General features: G+C 43.5%; 1 protein-coding gene across 1 annotated transcript in view; it reads right to left on the bottom strand.

The window, feature by feature from the left end:
- Positions 1–5,146: 5,146 nt before the first annotated feature.
- Usp31 (ubiquitin specific peptidase 31) overlaps positions 5,147–16,038 on the bottom strand; it is a 51,859-nt gene continuing 40,967 nt past the window's right edge. Inside the window, 2 exon segments of the mRNA XM_028867849.1 lie at positions 5,147–13,014; positions 14,875–15,027. Coding sequence (XP_028723682.1) covers positions 11,441–13,014; positions 14,875–15,027 — 1,727 coding nt within the window. The 3' untranslated portion in view covers positions 5,147–11,440.

The following is a 16,038-nucleotide window of genomic DNA, read 5'->3' as shown; positions in this document are numbered from 1 at the left end:
CAATATCGCAGAAGTATATTTTCTCTTTTCCAAAATGAAGCCTGTATTAAGTTGACATAAAATTTAGCCAGAACATGTCAGTAATCGGGAGATGTATCCAACTAAATGTTTTATTATTATTATTATTATTATTATTATTATTATTATTATTATTTTGGTGCTGGGGGTGGAACTTAGAGCCCTGAGCATGCTTGTCCTACACCCTTCCACTGAGCTACATCCCTCATCTCTAGACTGAAGTATTTACTTTCCAGAATAAAGATTTTATCTCTAGTTTCTCTCTCTCTCTCTCTCTCTCTCTCTCTCTCTCTCTCTCTCTCTCTCTCTCTCTCTCTCCCTCTCCCTCTCTTCCTCTCTCCCTCCCTCCCTCCCTCCCTTTCTTCTTCTTTTTAATATAGAGACACGTTTTCAATTAGAAAATAGAAGATCATTGCTGCTGTTTGGTCCTTTGTCGTGCCTAAAGCAGATACCCCCTCAGTCAAAAGGTTAACTGTATTTTAATGAAAAACATACATGGATCAATAAACACAAACGATTTCCTCTTTAAAAATATAAAGACATTTCTAGTCAAATAAGAAACGAGAGAATGCACCATTAACACAGGCTTAAAATACTGACAGGAATTCTTCAGGCAGAAGAAACCAACCCCAGGCACATGGAAGTGGAATACAAATAAATGTCCTGATAACCTAAGCGAAGACTGACTCTATAATGTTAGTACTGGTTTTTTTTTGTTGTTGTTGTTGTTGTTTGTTTGTTTGTTTAAGATTTATTTATTTATTATGTATAGTGTTCTGCCTGCACATATCCCTGCAGGCCAGAAGAGGGCACCAGATCTCATCACAGATGGTTGTGAGCCAGAAGAGGGCACCAGACATCATCACAGATGGTTGTGAGCCACCATGTGGTTGCTGGGAATTGAACTCAGGACCTTTGAAAGAACAAGCAGTGCTCTTAACCTCTGAGCCATCTCTCCAGCCCAATGTTAGTACTGTTAAAGGCACACAGAAGTGGAACAGCAAACGTCCTGATGACCTAAGCGAAGAATGACTCTATAATGTTAGTACTGTTAAAGGCACACAGACGTGGAAGAGCAAACGTCCTGATGACCTAAGCGAAGACTGACTCTATAATGTTAGTACTGTTAAAGGCACACGGAAGTGGAACAGCAAACGTCCTGATGACCTAAGCGAAGACTGACTCTATAATGTTAGTACTGTTAAAGGCACACGGAAGTAGAATAACAAATGGTCAGAAAGGGCAAGAGAGCGAAAGTGCTCTGCAGCCCTGAGGGGTGAAAAACACTAAAGTATCATTTCTCAGCCTCTCCTAAGTCCAGATCGAGTGCTGACAGCCAGCACACGCTTGTCATCTCAGCATTTGGGGTTGCAGTGTGAGTTGGAAGTCAGCATGAAGTACATGGTGAGAGCCTGCCTTTAGTAATGAAATGGCGGCTGAAAGTCAACGGATTGGTTTGGAGTAGGAGGCCAGTTTGGGGCAGAGCAAGAACAGGGCCAGCTGAACTATCTGCAGTGCAAACCAGAGGACCTGTTTGTATCTGCAGCACCCAAGTGAAAACCCAAGTGGGGTGGGGCACATCTGGAACCCCAGCATCAGAAAGCCAAAGACAGAAAGATCCCTAGAGCTTTTTGGCCAGCTAACCTAGCCAAACCAGTAAGAGACTGTCTGGAAAAACAAGGTGGAGAGCAACTGAGAAGGCTACCCAACAACCACCTCTGGCCCCCTCAGACCAGCACACACACACCACACGCACATGTACACTAACACATGAACACACACAAATACACCTATACATGCACAAATGCATGGAGTTTTAAAAGCGTAAGAAGAGTCTAAAGCAGGTGGTATAGAAGATGGGAGGGTGGAAGGGAGGTAGAGGGCAATGAAGTCACTTATAAAAAGCAAACAATTAAAAAGTAAAGAGGGTAATACAAATACCAAAGAAACAGTAAGATAACAGATAAAACCAAACACACTGGTAATTAAGTGTAACATATGCAACACCCCATTAACCAAATGCCTCCTCATGTAGACATCACAATCTACATTCCACAGGGGAAGACTCCCAGGCACAGAGAAGTTGAGTAGTAACTTGTCCTGAGTGTCCAACCCTTAAGTCACAGTTGCAGAGCTCAAGCCCAGAAGCCAGCCTCCTCTGCAGTTCCTCCCTACCCTCCCGCACCCCCACCACTCTAGGTCACCCCTCCTGCAGCCTGCACCCAGATTCCTGCAGCAAGCTCCTCACTCACTTCTCAGGTACCACATTGTTGTCATGGTGACTGCGCAATGGCACAAATCTCCCCTGGATCTCATCTCTTCCCCCAAATTAAACTGTTCCTGATTGTCATTTACTTTGGAACAAAGGTAGCAGGTCATATGAGGTCCCTTTAGATGGTCACTCCTCCCTCTTCCCACTGCTTTTTGCCCTACAAGCCAGGAAGGGTCTCCTGGGGCTTCTAGAAAGTACAGTTTCCCTTGGGTGGAATGAGAGCTATCCTGCAAGGCCTCCAGGGTTAGCCCCTCCTCTGTCGCTATGGTTACAATGACAGTAATCACTCACTGAACCTTTTTCTATGTCCAGTACAGTGGGACAGGCTTAGAAAGAATCATCCCCCTTTAACCTTCATAACTGCACCCCCTAGACAGGAAGGTTCACTCAGACAAGTCAGTTAGCCCAGCAGTTCAGGGACTCACCACCAGGTGCCCTCCCTTAAGAGGAAAAAGAGTAAGTAAATGGAGCAGGCCACCTCCCTGCATCTCCCTCAAACATGCATAGCCAGCTGATTGAGTGACACACAGAACATAAGGTACGGAGGAGGTAGATTGTATCATGGACTGCAAGTCTGAGAGGGTGTTCCAGGAGGGCTCTGAAGCAAGGTCATATTTGGGAGATGGTGTGAGGGTGAGGAAATGAACCCTCTGGGTGTCCCAAAGCTAGTAGGCAGAATGCCTTGAGGAACAGCATGGAGGGTGGTGCTGAAACATGACATTCATTACTTTGACCCTGTGACTATATCCTAGTGCTGGGCCACAGAGATAGTGCTACAAGAAGAGATCTGGACTCTGCCTTGGAATGATAGAAAAGTGTCATCTTCTCCCCATGTGACCTTTTATAAACCAGACTGTTGTGACCCTTCTGCAGTCTGTATACCACAATGTCTTGAGGCCTACTCTAGGAACTGGAAAGTGGATCTGAGTCTCTATGGATTTTTCATAAACAAAGGGGAAACCTAAGAAATACCACATGCCTGGTCTTAACTAAATATTGAAGTCTCAAATGACCTTCAATTCAGGAAAAATGGGAGGGCTGGAGAGTTGGTGCTAAGGCTGAGAGCACTTGAGAGGACCAGGTTCAATTTTCAGACTCACATGGTGGCTCACAATCATCTATAACTTCAGTTCCAAGGGGATCTTCCTATCTCAGTGGGTACCAGGCAGGTATATGGTGCACAAACATACGTGTATGCAAACCATTCATACACACAAAATAATAAAATAAATTCAAATTTGAAAAAGAAAAATGGAGCTGTTTAAACCAAAAGAGAAGGACAAATTAATCACATAGCCATGCAAACTACAAATAACAGGGTGACATCCACTAGACTACATCTGGAAAATCTGTCACTGAGAGGAGATCCCTTGTTCTCCCTGTATAGTGAATGTTGACCGAGAGAGGAAAGTATGATGGTGAGCCATGACCTCAAGACAGAATCCCAAAGGACTCTGCACGAGGTAGACCTACCCACCAGATCAAAGTCCTGGACAACCCACAAGGAGATGCCCAAAAAGGGGAAGAGCCACAGGCAAGAACCAAACATCTGCTGAAGTCTGGAGTCCACCTGGGGAAGGGGCACAGACTTGGGGTGACAGGTTTTTCTGCCACTTTCTGCTGGCTTAGGCTGCAAATCTCTTATGGGAGTTTTACTACACAGGACAAATGGACACGGTCATGGGGCTTTGCCACACCTTTGCTTTCTTCAGGAAGACTTCAGAGGCAAAAATGTGTTTGTAGACACTGAGCATTCAAGTATTTGAAAATAATCCTCCAAATTCAGTGGAGGAAAAGCGGTCTTTAAATATTTGTGCAAATATTAAATCTATATATTTTGTGATACGTGAACATTTGCATGCATAATGAAACCTCTTTAGTAAACAGTGTGCAGTGGTTAAGCTAAAGGGAAGTTTACCACTCCAAACCTGAGGAGGTTAAGTGCTGTCTTGGATGGTCCTGGCATGTGGTCTGCCCCAATCCTGCATGCCCTGCTTCCATAGCACTCACTTCTCCGGGAGAAAAGGCTAGCTGAACTGTTTACGAGATGAGGAAGGCCTGCTCAGAGATGCTATTCTCCATCATCCCAGGCATTTCCACCCTCAGCTGAGAAGTTAAAAACTGGTAAGCTGGACTTTTAAAATACACTGGAGAATGCTGGGCTCTATTGCCCCCAAGTGGACATAAGTGATACGACACCCCACTAGAGAGTTCTGTCTTTGTGGGCAAGACAGCTAGGAAAAAAAAAAAAAAAAAACCTCAGGAGATGGTTAAAAGGCAGGTACTGGGAGGCTGGAGAGATGTTTGGTGATTGAGAGCACTGGCTACTCTTCCAGAAGACTTGGGTGGAGTTCCCAGCAGCCACACAGTGGATCATAGCCATTAGCAACTCCAGGGGATCCAAAAATCATTTTCTAGCCTCCCCCTAGGCACTAGGCACAGGCACAAGTGGTACACTTACACACATGCAAGCAAAAACACTCATACACATAAAATAAAAAATAAAGCAGGTGCTATGTGTATAAGGGGTGAGAGAAGACTGAGGAAAGACTACTACTTATGCTACATTTTCCTCCAAACCAAAGAGGAATAATGAGAGATAAGATACTGTTTGTCCTGTAGCTCTTATCTCTCATAATGGATGACTGGGAACACTGAACAAGTATGTATAGGATCTCTTTACAAAGTAATTGCACAGGGAGTTGGCCAAACTGCAGGTAGTATCCTATAACTTGATGTTTTTACCTGAAACGCTGCAATTTTAAAGCATTTTGTTGTACAAATCGATGCAGTACAAATACTAGTCAACATTTTTTAAAAAATGATTTGCCAAGGGGGAGAAAAGAGAAGTATGTCTTGAAGAAGGCATCATGTAATAAATTTATTATGTTTTGTTACATTTTCCAGTTTTCTCTTAATTCCAATTGTATACTATATAACCAACTGCTGTCTCAGAAATAAAATGTTTTAAACATAAAAATATAAATTCTGCTTCTTAAAAGTGCATACACCTGGAATAATAAAATATACAAATAAATAACAGAAGGCAGTGACACACCTCATGCACTTGGCCTAAAATAATTTAAAATGTAGGGAACATTTTCTTCCAGCCTGCAGGAAAGATACTCTGCCATCCTTTTACTGAAAAATTTATACAGAGCTCACTACTGGCTCATGAATGACACCAAAGCATTTTGAGTACAGTGATATGACATGCAGCTTTTAAGACAACCAGAGAAATAAACACCGCTGTAAATACACAAAAGAATCAAAAAACCATTTTGGTAATGGGGCCTGAATTCATTTTTTAACCAGTGGTGAGAGGCACAGTCGGTGAGCAGACCTACACAGGACATAAATGCCTACAGGAAAGACCGACAGAGCCGCAAGGGCAGAAACACAGTCCCCCAGTCTGGAATAGCACCTAGGAAAGTTCATGCTGCATGTTCACAGCAGCAGAGAGCTCGACTCTGGGAGGCTGTGCCAAAGCTGTTCCAGCTCTGATTTTTCCTAATATCCTTACTCCTTAAAATATGGACCATGTCACATAAACTGTCTCTTTTTGTAGGCAGCCTGATGCTCAATGGGATGAAGCCACACAGCACAGTAGATTATTTTGAAGATGGTATAGTGCACCTAGCTCACCACGGATTAAAACCAAACGTCATGTGCCTCTGCAGGTAACACATAGTGCCAAATTCCTGGATAAGTATTGATTTTTTTAAATTACATGAACAAATAGCAATGAGAGCTCCAAAGTAATTCAAACAAAACGTTTCACATTGTTTTTACACTGAGAAGGCCTCCTCGAGCTACATTCTGAGCAGGGGAGACAGACCGAGGGTGGAGGAGTGCATTCTGAGCAGGGGAGACAGACTGAGGGTGGAAGAGTGCAATCTGAGCAGGAGGCCCAGCGCAGCCTGTGGTCTGCAGCTGTGCTGTCAAAGCAGAGACGGGTTTGCAAGGCTACACAGGCGGCTTTCTACTGTCTTCTGACACATTCTCTAACCTGGGTGACTTCTCCTCCTGCATGGGTCTCAGCCACACAGCAGAGTTTGGAGAGAGGCTCTGGAAATGAATTTGGACCCCTTCAGGCACTGCGCCTGCCACCAAGATCATCCCCAGAATGGCAAGTGACATACCACCCATAAAATGCTCCACAGGTCCAAATCAGGCCTTGAAGTCAGAAAGCCCCTGTCCCCTGAATTTCAAGCAGGGGATTGACACCTTTTAATTTTCTTGTCCAACACAACTGGAATTCCTCCTGAGTACTTTGCATGGCAGTGATGAGTCTCGCCATAAACTGTTGGCAAAAGATGGTGTGCCATATGCTTCTCAATTCTACTGCAACTGGGAGAGAAAGTCACGGGACCCAACCAGTGCTAACTGGCATTAAAAGCCTGGGAGAGGCCCAGGCATTCCAAGTCCCTTGATGACCCTAGTGACCTCAGGTGAATCATCCAGAAGAGGCCGGGGGATAGTGTATGTATGAGATTTGAAGACACCTTTCACATACACTATGAGCCTATTGTCCCTGTCCCTGCCCCATAGGAAACAATGGTTTTAAATGAACTGGAGGTGGATCTAGACCTGAATCCACTGTACAACACTATCATACATTCCACATCCTTAATCTTACTGAGACCAGTGGGTGGGAAGACCCAGAGCCTTCCCAAACAGCTCCAAGTCTCTACAAAAGCATTTAAAAATTGTTAGCACTATGTGAAGCCACATCTCTCCTTGTGATGAAGGACACTAGAAGATATAAAAAATTAAAATCTATAGAAAATGGCAGGTTATTTCTTAGAACAAAATACTTTAGGAAAGTTTTCAGGCTAAATACAGTATATACACCAGTGTATGTTCAACATATCCAATCCATCCAATCCACTCCTGCTTGCAAAATACTATTTTATACACAATCTCACCAATGATTAAAAAGATTGGCAGAGAAATAGATGCAAAGCAACCTAAAATTCACATTCATGCTCACCTACACTGATGATTAAGCCACATTTTAAAAATTACAAATTCAAAAATAGAGCTCCAGAATCTGAGTTGTCTTTTTCCTTTTTTAAAACTCAATGTTTAGTGTAGTTTCTCTGTATACTTTTAATCAGTTGCTTGCATAGGTAGTATGAGCATGCTTTCTGGGGTAAATGGAGGGCATGCAAAACTGCTTTCTTTACTTGAGGGTAAAATGATCAGCCATGTTCAAAAGGCAGCTACAAAAAAACAATTTGGGGTCTGATCAAAAGGCAGCATGGGACACCGAGCATTGATTGAAATAAAAGCATTATGTCCCACCTGAAAGGTGCAGTCAGTTGAACAGCAATGAACCTTTTATAAAATTCAAGCAAGAGCAGCCTGCATACTAGCAGCTAAGCTGTTTTTATGTTAGGCACTGGTATGTCAGCAAATTTTGCCCTTCTCAACTCCAAAATAAAAGTATCAATGCACCTCCAAACTGTGTTTTATTGAAACTGTGCTTATGATTTTCATTCTAGTTCAACCTGGAACACTAATTACCTTTGTATTCAATGACAATCTACACAGAAAACTGTAACTTCAGCTGTTTGATAATCTATCAAAATGAAATGTGATGCCATGTGTCCATCTACTTAAAGAGGGTTTATTTGAAGTGAGCTTTGTTTACAACTCTTTAATCCATATTCCCTTAAGCTGCCACTACTGCTCCCTTGACAAACCATTCCTATTTGTTTTATTACAGTTAGAGGGTAACAATGCATCCCATCCCTCAGCAATCTCCATTCCACCTCATACAAACACAGAGGGCTGATTCTAATGCAGCGTGACTAGGTACTAGATTTTAACTCTGCACAGTAGACAGCTCAGTCTGAACCAGTGGCCAGAAGACCACCATGTCTCCAGAGATAAACAAGGACACTTTTGGTTTCCAGACAAAAACTCAAGAGAATCTCAGGCCTTAGCCGACCAGAATCCATTTGGTGTTTCTGCTGAAGACTATCACTCCATGGCAGACCCTGTTTGCTCTAGTGTCTCCCAGGACTCCTCAACTATAGCAGACTGCTGAAGCTTTCTGTTTACCTCTGTATGCAAAGCAGGCCCAAATGAACTGAATGAATGATTAAATAAGGATTACATGTGTTCAAGTCAACCTCAGATCTCTGCACAATTGTGGCACAGCACAGATATACCACATTGCTCTATTGGTCTGGCATGGCACTACTTACTCTCAGGCATAAGAAAATACAAAAGGGGTTGGCAAGGGTCTTAAGTGACAAGAGCATCATCTAAAGAGACATGAAGGCAAGGCAGAAGGCTGACTCAAGGAATGGTGTAGACTCATGCACAGGATGTTTACAGGAAAAGAGAGCAAGGATGAAAAGGGGTCTTATTTAACACTAAAAAAAAAATTACTATTGCATCACTCTGTTGGTTGGTGCTCTGTGCCTGCTGGGAATGACTGCCCTAACCAGGCTCAGTGGGTTGCCAAGCAGAAATTCAGGCCTACCATCTGAGCAGGTGATTTTGACCCCAAAGCACACATATGTTCACTGTATCCAAATCACTGGGAAAAGACTGTAATAACCAAGTCCTTAACCCGGCCACAGAACTGAATGAACCAAGCAACAACACTCAGGTAAGCTATTTCACTTCAGACAATGCCTTCAAAGCAGCCTTTCCTGGGTCTTAAACACACCCCAGTAGTCAGGAATTGGATTTCATTGTTTCCCAACCTCACAAGCATGTCAGCTTCATAGCCTAGACAATGCCATATGTCCTGACTTTTTTCTAGTAAATTATATATGAAATAAGGACTAAACTCCATATATGTGTGTATGTGCACACACACATATAGAGAGAGGGAGCTTTTCAATTTTATTATATTATAGAAATTGTATTTCTAGATCCCATGGAAAAGTAAAGAGACTTGTAGAGGATTCTTTTTTTTTTTTTTTAAGAAAACATGATACATGTGGGAGGGAGGATCCATTCCTACTGCATTCAAGAATAAAACTATGAAGTACTGTGAAAATTAAACTAGTTTCTATTCATCTTAATTATGGCAAAACAGCTTGTTATTTTCTTTGTCTTATCACACTCTAATTCTAAGACCATTTCAGAGGCTCAAATCACACAAACGCTCAGTTCCTGATACTGATGGCCTCACACTTAGTGCTTTTTCAGATAAAGAAAATAAGACTGGCTAAACACTGATGGGGCTGACCTTGTGCCACTAACAATGATGACATGCAAAGACAGCTGTCACCTCAGTCACACCAAAGCAGGCCAGAGAGCCTCAATGCTTTGGGAAGCCACAAAGGGGGACAAATAAGCAGCCAGTACAGGTCTGAGTGCAGTGGGCACTAGCTAACACACACTGGATTACATGGAGCACTGTGGTAACGTGCACAAGGATGAACACCTAAGCCTCAAACACTACAAGGGCTGAAAATCCCAGCCACCCTGAACCTGCAAGCTACCAGCTAATGTCCACATTAGCAGCAAAATAAACTTAAGTAATCTACTGGAAATACTTCCCAAGAGGTATTCATTCAAAAAACAAAAAAAAGGACAGTGCAGAAATCAAAACTGCATGCACATATGCACTGCAGTCGATTCACAGAAATACTGAAAAGGAGTTTGTATGGGCCTGGGAACCATGAGCCTCAGTATTCAATAACACATAAACTCAACATGCTATACTTAATGACAAAGTGACGAATGCTACTCTGAGAATCAAGACCATGATTCTCTTGATGCTTAAAAAAAAAAAAAAAAAAGAGGATACTAAAAAACTGGGCTGGAAAGTATTTCCAAGTGATTTCCTCAAAGCTTGGAAAACTGTTTTACCTGTGAGAATTCAGTGAGGTTCCCCTTTTCACATACAATAATGTAATTTGCAACTACATGCCAAAGGGAACATATGCCAGACTCTGCTTGAGTTATTGGTCTGAGATGGACTCTCCAGAACAGAGTAGACATAAAAGAGTTACTGAAAAGCAGTCAAAGGGAAGATTGACAGGCGGGATCCAAAGTGCACATGCAATGCTTTGTCGCACCTCATGTCAACACACTGTCAGTGGCTCTAGGCAGGAGGCAACTTCTTTCTTTCCCAAGCAACAAGACAAGGCAGTAAGCATGCACACAGGGGCAATATGAGATCCTCAACTTCTAACAGAAAAAAAGCAACATCAGGGAACGAAAATGGTATCAACTCAGGCTTCCAGCTTGGAATAAAAAAATTTTCTGGTTACCTTTCAAAGGCATTAACTGTTCTGCTATAGTTTAAAATTCCAATGGCCTTGCCCAGCAAATTTAGAATGAAAAAAAAAAAAAAAATTAGTGACTGGATTTCTGACTATCCAAACTTTTCCAGATCTTAGAATATATCCAAGGAGTCAAGACAGGCTAGGGTATGCATATCACTGCAGATGTGAAAGTAGTAAAATATTTTATGATTTTATGTCTACTTCTGAACCCTCTACCTATGGCAGTAGGAGAAAGAACAGTCTCCACCTCCCCGCATGTCACCTTCCTCTTGAACCCATTTATTAGTGATGTACATCCATCCTATACTAGCTGAGTATGTATACCTGAGAAACATTAGTGTTAAGATATTGCCCTTACAAAGACTGGTAGATGGGCCCAAGCGCAGAAAGCAAGTTTTCCCTCAGTTTATTTTGCTGTTAGTGTCACAGTTTTTGTTTTTTAAGCTCCTAATGCCACTCAACAATCTACATGAAGATAAATTCTGCTCAGATGAAACCCAAGTCAAACAGTTCATCTGTCTACACACTGATAGCTTAATTAGTTCACAGGTTTCCAAACCCTAGTGTCCAGTGACACCAAGAACTAGTCTTAGAGTTCTCTAGAAAGAAATAGGTACAATTGCTAAAAGGACTATCCAGATTATTTTCTACAGTTATTCCAGTTAGCTTGGTATCAATGCTTTGCCTATGGCTGTTATTTGGTTCAATGGCAGAATAAGGCGACACTTTTAACAATTTGAATTACATACACACACTCATACTCTCTCACACAGTCAGGCACATGACCCCAAAAAAAAAAAAAAAAAAAAAAAGCATAGAGAGCTTTGGTGGGAAGGGGGGAGTTCTAAATAAATAAACATCTGTACAGATAAAACACCCGGATTGCAGAAGATCACTGAGGTTTTTGAGAAGGCCGTGCAGAGGTTTGCATGCTAGAAGATAGCTTTCTGGAGCCTTTCTCGGTGGCCGGCCTGCTACTGGGAGACAAGGGAACTCCGGAATCTAGCTGGGAAGACTTGGATCTTCGAGCAGATAGCAAGGAATGTTTAGCAGAAGCAGGGTCCTTGGAGACAAGCTGTTCTTTTCCAGCTGCATTTGTGTTTGGCTGCTGTGAGCCCGGGGGCTGACGGCCTTTCTCGGCCTTGTCATCTGGGGTATTCTTACTGACAGACTTGACAGAGCTCCCACCAGCCTTTTTGGACAGCAAGGTTGTCTTGCCAAGGTCAGTGGAGCGCCGGGTCTCTTTCTGTCTCAAGGCTGACTTAAAGAAGGACAGTCCCTTATCTTCAGACTTGCTGTCCCTCTTCAACCCAGAGCGCACACTGGTGCTCGGTGAGCGCAGGCTGGCCATGGAGGAGCTCCGAACGTGTTTGCCATCGACTCTGCTGTCCCCTGCTCTGGCCTGATTCACCCGAGGGGAGCTGGGTTTGGAGGCGGAGGTGGAGGAGACACTGGCTCTGTCAGAACCTAAGCTTTGTCTGGAACCCTCTCTACTCAAGCTCCGGTCAGAAGTCCTGCTCTTCCCAGAAGGGTAGGAGCCCCTGGTGCCAGGGCCTGGGGCTTTTTTGGCAGATATGGAGGAAGAGGAGTAAGTGAAGGCAGAAGCAGACTTCTGCTTCTGTGGTGAAGGAGAAGACATGGATTCCTGGGACCTGGGGGACGATTCTTTTTTGGGTTGGGTAGAGGCAGGGGATGAATGCCTCCCACTGGCCCTGGAAGAATCTGCTTTGCTCCGACTGCGGGCAGGTTTCATGGAAACCTTCACAGGAACAGGTGAAGAAGGGGATGGACTTGAAAGAGAAGATTCCTGGCTGGCCAAGGCTGGCCTCCCCTTCCGCATGCTCTTCTCTGGCTCAGAAGTGCCTTTGGAACTAGGGGGTCTCTTGGTTGTGCTCTCTGGCTTCTTTGTGAGGGAGTCTGGGTGGCTGGGAGGTTTCACCTCTTTGACTGGAGAGCTGTCCACAGAATCACTCTGATCCACATAAGCAATCTGGTTATTATTATCAAAAGGGTCAGAGACGGGGGGCAAGCAATCCCCTTGTGCTAGATTTTTGCTTGGTGTGTCTACCACACTGGAGTTCAATTTTCGAGAGTCTGACTCATCTTTGAACACACCTTCCATGACAGCCAGTGGGGCCCGGCCCACAGCCTTGTGCTCTCGTCTATTGTGACTGTCACTTGGTTCCTGGTGGCTACCAGAAAGGTTCCGTAGACTACCGAAGCAAGAAATGGAGACTTTGTCATCACCTGCTTCCCCAATCCTTTCAAGGGTGGAGGCAGATCCATGGATCGGGGAGTCCCCTGAGAAGCGGGAAGGAGAACTGGAACGCATCTGAAGCTTGGCAGACAGGGACCAAGAAGGCCGCATGCAATTTTCATTGACTGCCAAGGGGCTGGTGACAGAAGATCTGGATGACAGGCTTTGTCGCTGCACACTTCTTACGAATGGTCGAGTAGAAAAGCCTCCTGCATAGCAGAGAAAATTCTGTCAGGCTAAACCAACAAAAACAATTAGTAACACCTTAAAACATTTGAGAGAGAGCAAGGGCAAGCCTGGTGGAACAACAGGACCATGACCTTCAAAGCTGGCCTGTTTGCTAGAGTCAAGGATAGCTGTGTGTTTCGATCTTTTAAAGACCAGTTCCCTTATCCACAAAATAGGGTCATGCTAATGCTGAAGTCAGCCAAATGTTCTCCACCTACTTCATTCTACATCAGGGTCAGCATGCTTTCTGGAAAGACCTAGTCAGCCTGTCAGGCTGTTCAGGCAATTGTTTAGCTCTGTGACCTTACCATAAAAGTAGCCACAGGTGGCATACAATTAAGCACAGATGGCTATGTTCCAAAATCTATGGAAAAACCAGCCATCCATATGTGGCCTCCAGCTACAGTCAGCTGACCATTGGTCTAATTAGAGAATTAAATAAAATCTTAGAAGTCTGTGTCAAGCAAGGACCCTGGCATGTACAGATGTTCACTACACATGGATGCTAACCCCATCTCCTTCATCTCCCTGAAGGAGACCTGGGACTCACAGAACAAACTCCTTGCCCAAAATGACACAAGACCCATGATCCCTGTTGCATTCCCTGTGGAAGTAAGTCTATAACAGGTAACAAGGAAAGGGTATTAGTGGAAAGAACTAGAGCCTTGGATATTATTATACATACTACCTTGAATAACTGGTCGACTAGTATTTCCAAAGGTTTAAACCTTCCCAAGACAATTCCAAGCTGAATTCTGTATACATTTATAACTGTAGCTGTGGCCTTTGTGACTTCTAAGAGTCAGGTTCCGTTCTATGTGACCACTGAGCAGGGCTAAATGGTGATGATGCTTAAGAAGATATTGATTTCACCAACTAGACTGTTTAAAAATAGATTAAGGCAAGCTACTCCTGGGTTTATTGTTAAAACAACAGCAAATTCCAAGTTTACAGGGCTGTGGTGAAAATAACAGCCACCTAAATAGGCATAGGTTCAGTAGTCAGCTTTTCCTAAAATACTAGGAAGGAGAAAGGGCTTAGTAACAATAGTCCAATATACTCCTGCTTCATGAGGAAAAGAAGTAAAATGCCAAAGCAGGTCGAGTCAAAGCCATGCCCCAGCTCTCCTATTTGACTTCTTTCTAACTACCTTCCATTGTGGCTCCATTTCATTTTCTCAGAATTATCCATCACCCCTAGAAGCAGATTAAAGCAACTGAAATATTGGCGGCAGAGTGAATCTCTCTGGAAGATGAGTCACTGTCTTCATTACAGAAGCTGAGCTCACCCTCTCCCCCTTCCAGCTCTTAGTACTTAGACTGCCAATCCATCCCATACCACCTGGGGTTCCTGGTAGCACTAAGGGCTATCCTGTCAAGGTTCAAGTCTAAGTGAGAGGTACCAAGAAAAAAATAAATAAACAAAATGCACTTCAATATTTAATCAGATTTCCCCCAGTATTGATATTGTGACTATGTTTAGAGTAGAGGTCAAGCTGACCCAAAGGTGTCCTCACTGAACTGAGAACAGTAACTCTACATGAAGCAGTGTCAGGCAAGGTAGTCTCTGGGTCCTTACAGCCATTCTACAAATTTTAACAAAAAGTATTTATTACTAAAAGAGCTGAAGATCTAATCTGTACATTGGAATGTAAAAGTGGGAAATAATGAAGTAGAAGGAGAAAGCCCTGGGTTACAGAGAAGCCACATCTCAGTTATGCAACTCCACTCTCTTGAGTTCTACAAACTCCTTGGAAAAAGACTTTGTTCCTAAGCCTGAAGAACCTGTGCTTTGTTTATGAGTTGTCATTTGGGAAATCTGACACCAAGACCCACACCCACCATCGTCTTCACTCCTTTCTCCTGTCATCTCCACAGACTCAGAGAGTGAGGCCAAGGAGGTGCGTCTGGAGGAGGCTGCAGAGGTCACGCTGGCTTGCTTGCTCCCTGGGAGCCGGCTCACCCAGTGCTCACACAGTGAAGAACTTGTGGAACCTGCAGAAAAGAAGATGGGTCCTAAGGTCAGCCAGGGTCCTGCAAGTCAAGCTGCCAGTCAAGCCAGAGACTTGTGTCCTCATTCCAGAGTTAAGACAAACTCCCACAGCTGAGTATCTCTAGCAAAAACGAAGAAATTTCAAGCAATTCCTACATACAGAAAAGCTGTAGAAAAAAAATGCAAATATAGAATAAATGTTTCCAAAAGCAATACCTAATCCTGGCAAGGGAATGGTAGAACAAGGACACACAGCCACTCACTCTACAAGGGACTCGCTAAGCACAAGCTCTAAGAACTGGCAGTACTACTGAATCACCCAGAGAAAGGGCAGTAATACAGACATTGTTTCACTTAGCTTCAATGTCTTTTGGACATTTTAAAGCCATTTTATAATACTAATGATACATGCACACACACACAGAGCAGGGGATACGAATGTGCTCTATATCCATCAGTCCTATCAATTCCAGGGGTACCTTTAAATATATGTTAGTGCAATAGTGTTCTTGAAATTGACTACATGAAGCAGCACTGCCTTACAGACCTAAAGAGACCATCATTTTTAGCACATCTCAGATTCTGGAATGGCCCAAGAGTACCAGAGTGCCCTCTTCCAGTCAAGTGAGCAGCCTACCCACCATGTAGGCCTTGTCTCCTAGCAGGGGGTTGCTCTGCTTGAGGAACACTTCCTTTCAGTTGCTTTAAGCAGACCCCTGTAGAGGACTGGAAAGGTACATAGGTCACCACTCCCTGCCTCTCCTATTGATTATATTACCACATTTCAAGCTATTTTCTTAAAGCCATAGTCTGCAGTAAGAAGCATGCATCTTCCTCTCATTTGGCTTATCTATAGCTGCATCCATGTTTTGTGTGGGACTCATTTCTATACTGACTAACATAATAGGCTGCATCTCATCAGCAAAATTCAGCCAGGCAGTGGTGGCGCACACCTTTAATCTCAGCATTTAGGAGGCAGAGGCACATAGATCTCTGTGAGTTCGAGGCCAGAC

Source organism: Peromyscus leucopus, chromosome 1 (genome assembly GCF_004664715.2).
Source record: "Peromyscus leucopus breed LL Stock chromosome 1, UCI_PerLeu_2.1, whole genome shotgun sequence".
In the NCBI taxonomy this organism is placed as follows: domain Eukaryota; kingdom Metazoa; phylum Chordata; class Mammalia; order Rodentia; family Cricetidae; genus Peromyscus; species Peromyscus leucopus.
This window is presented reverse-complemented; position numbering and strand designations above follow the sequence as displayed.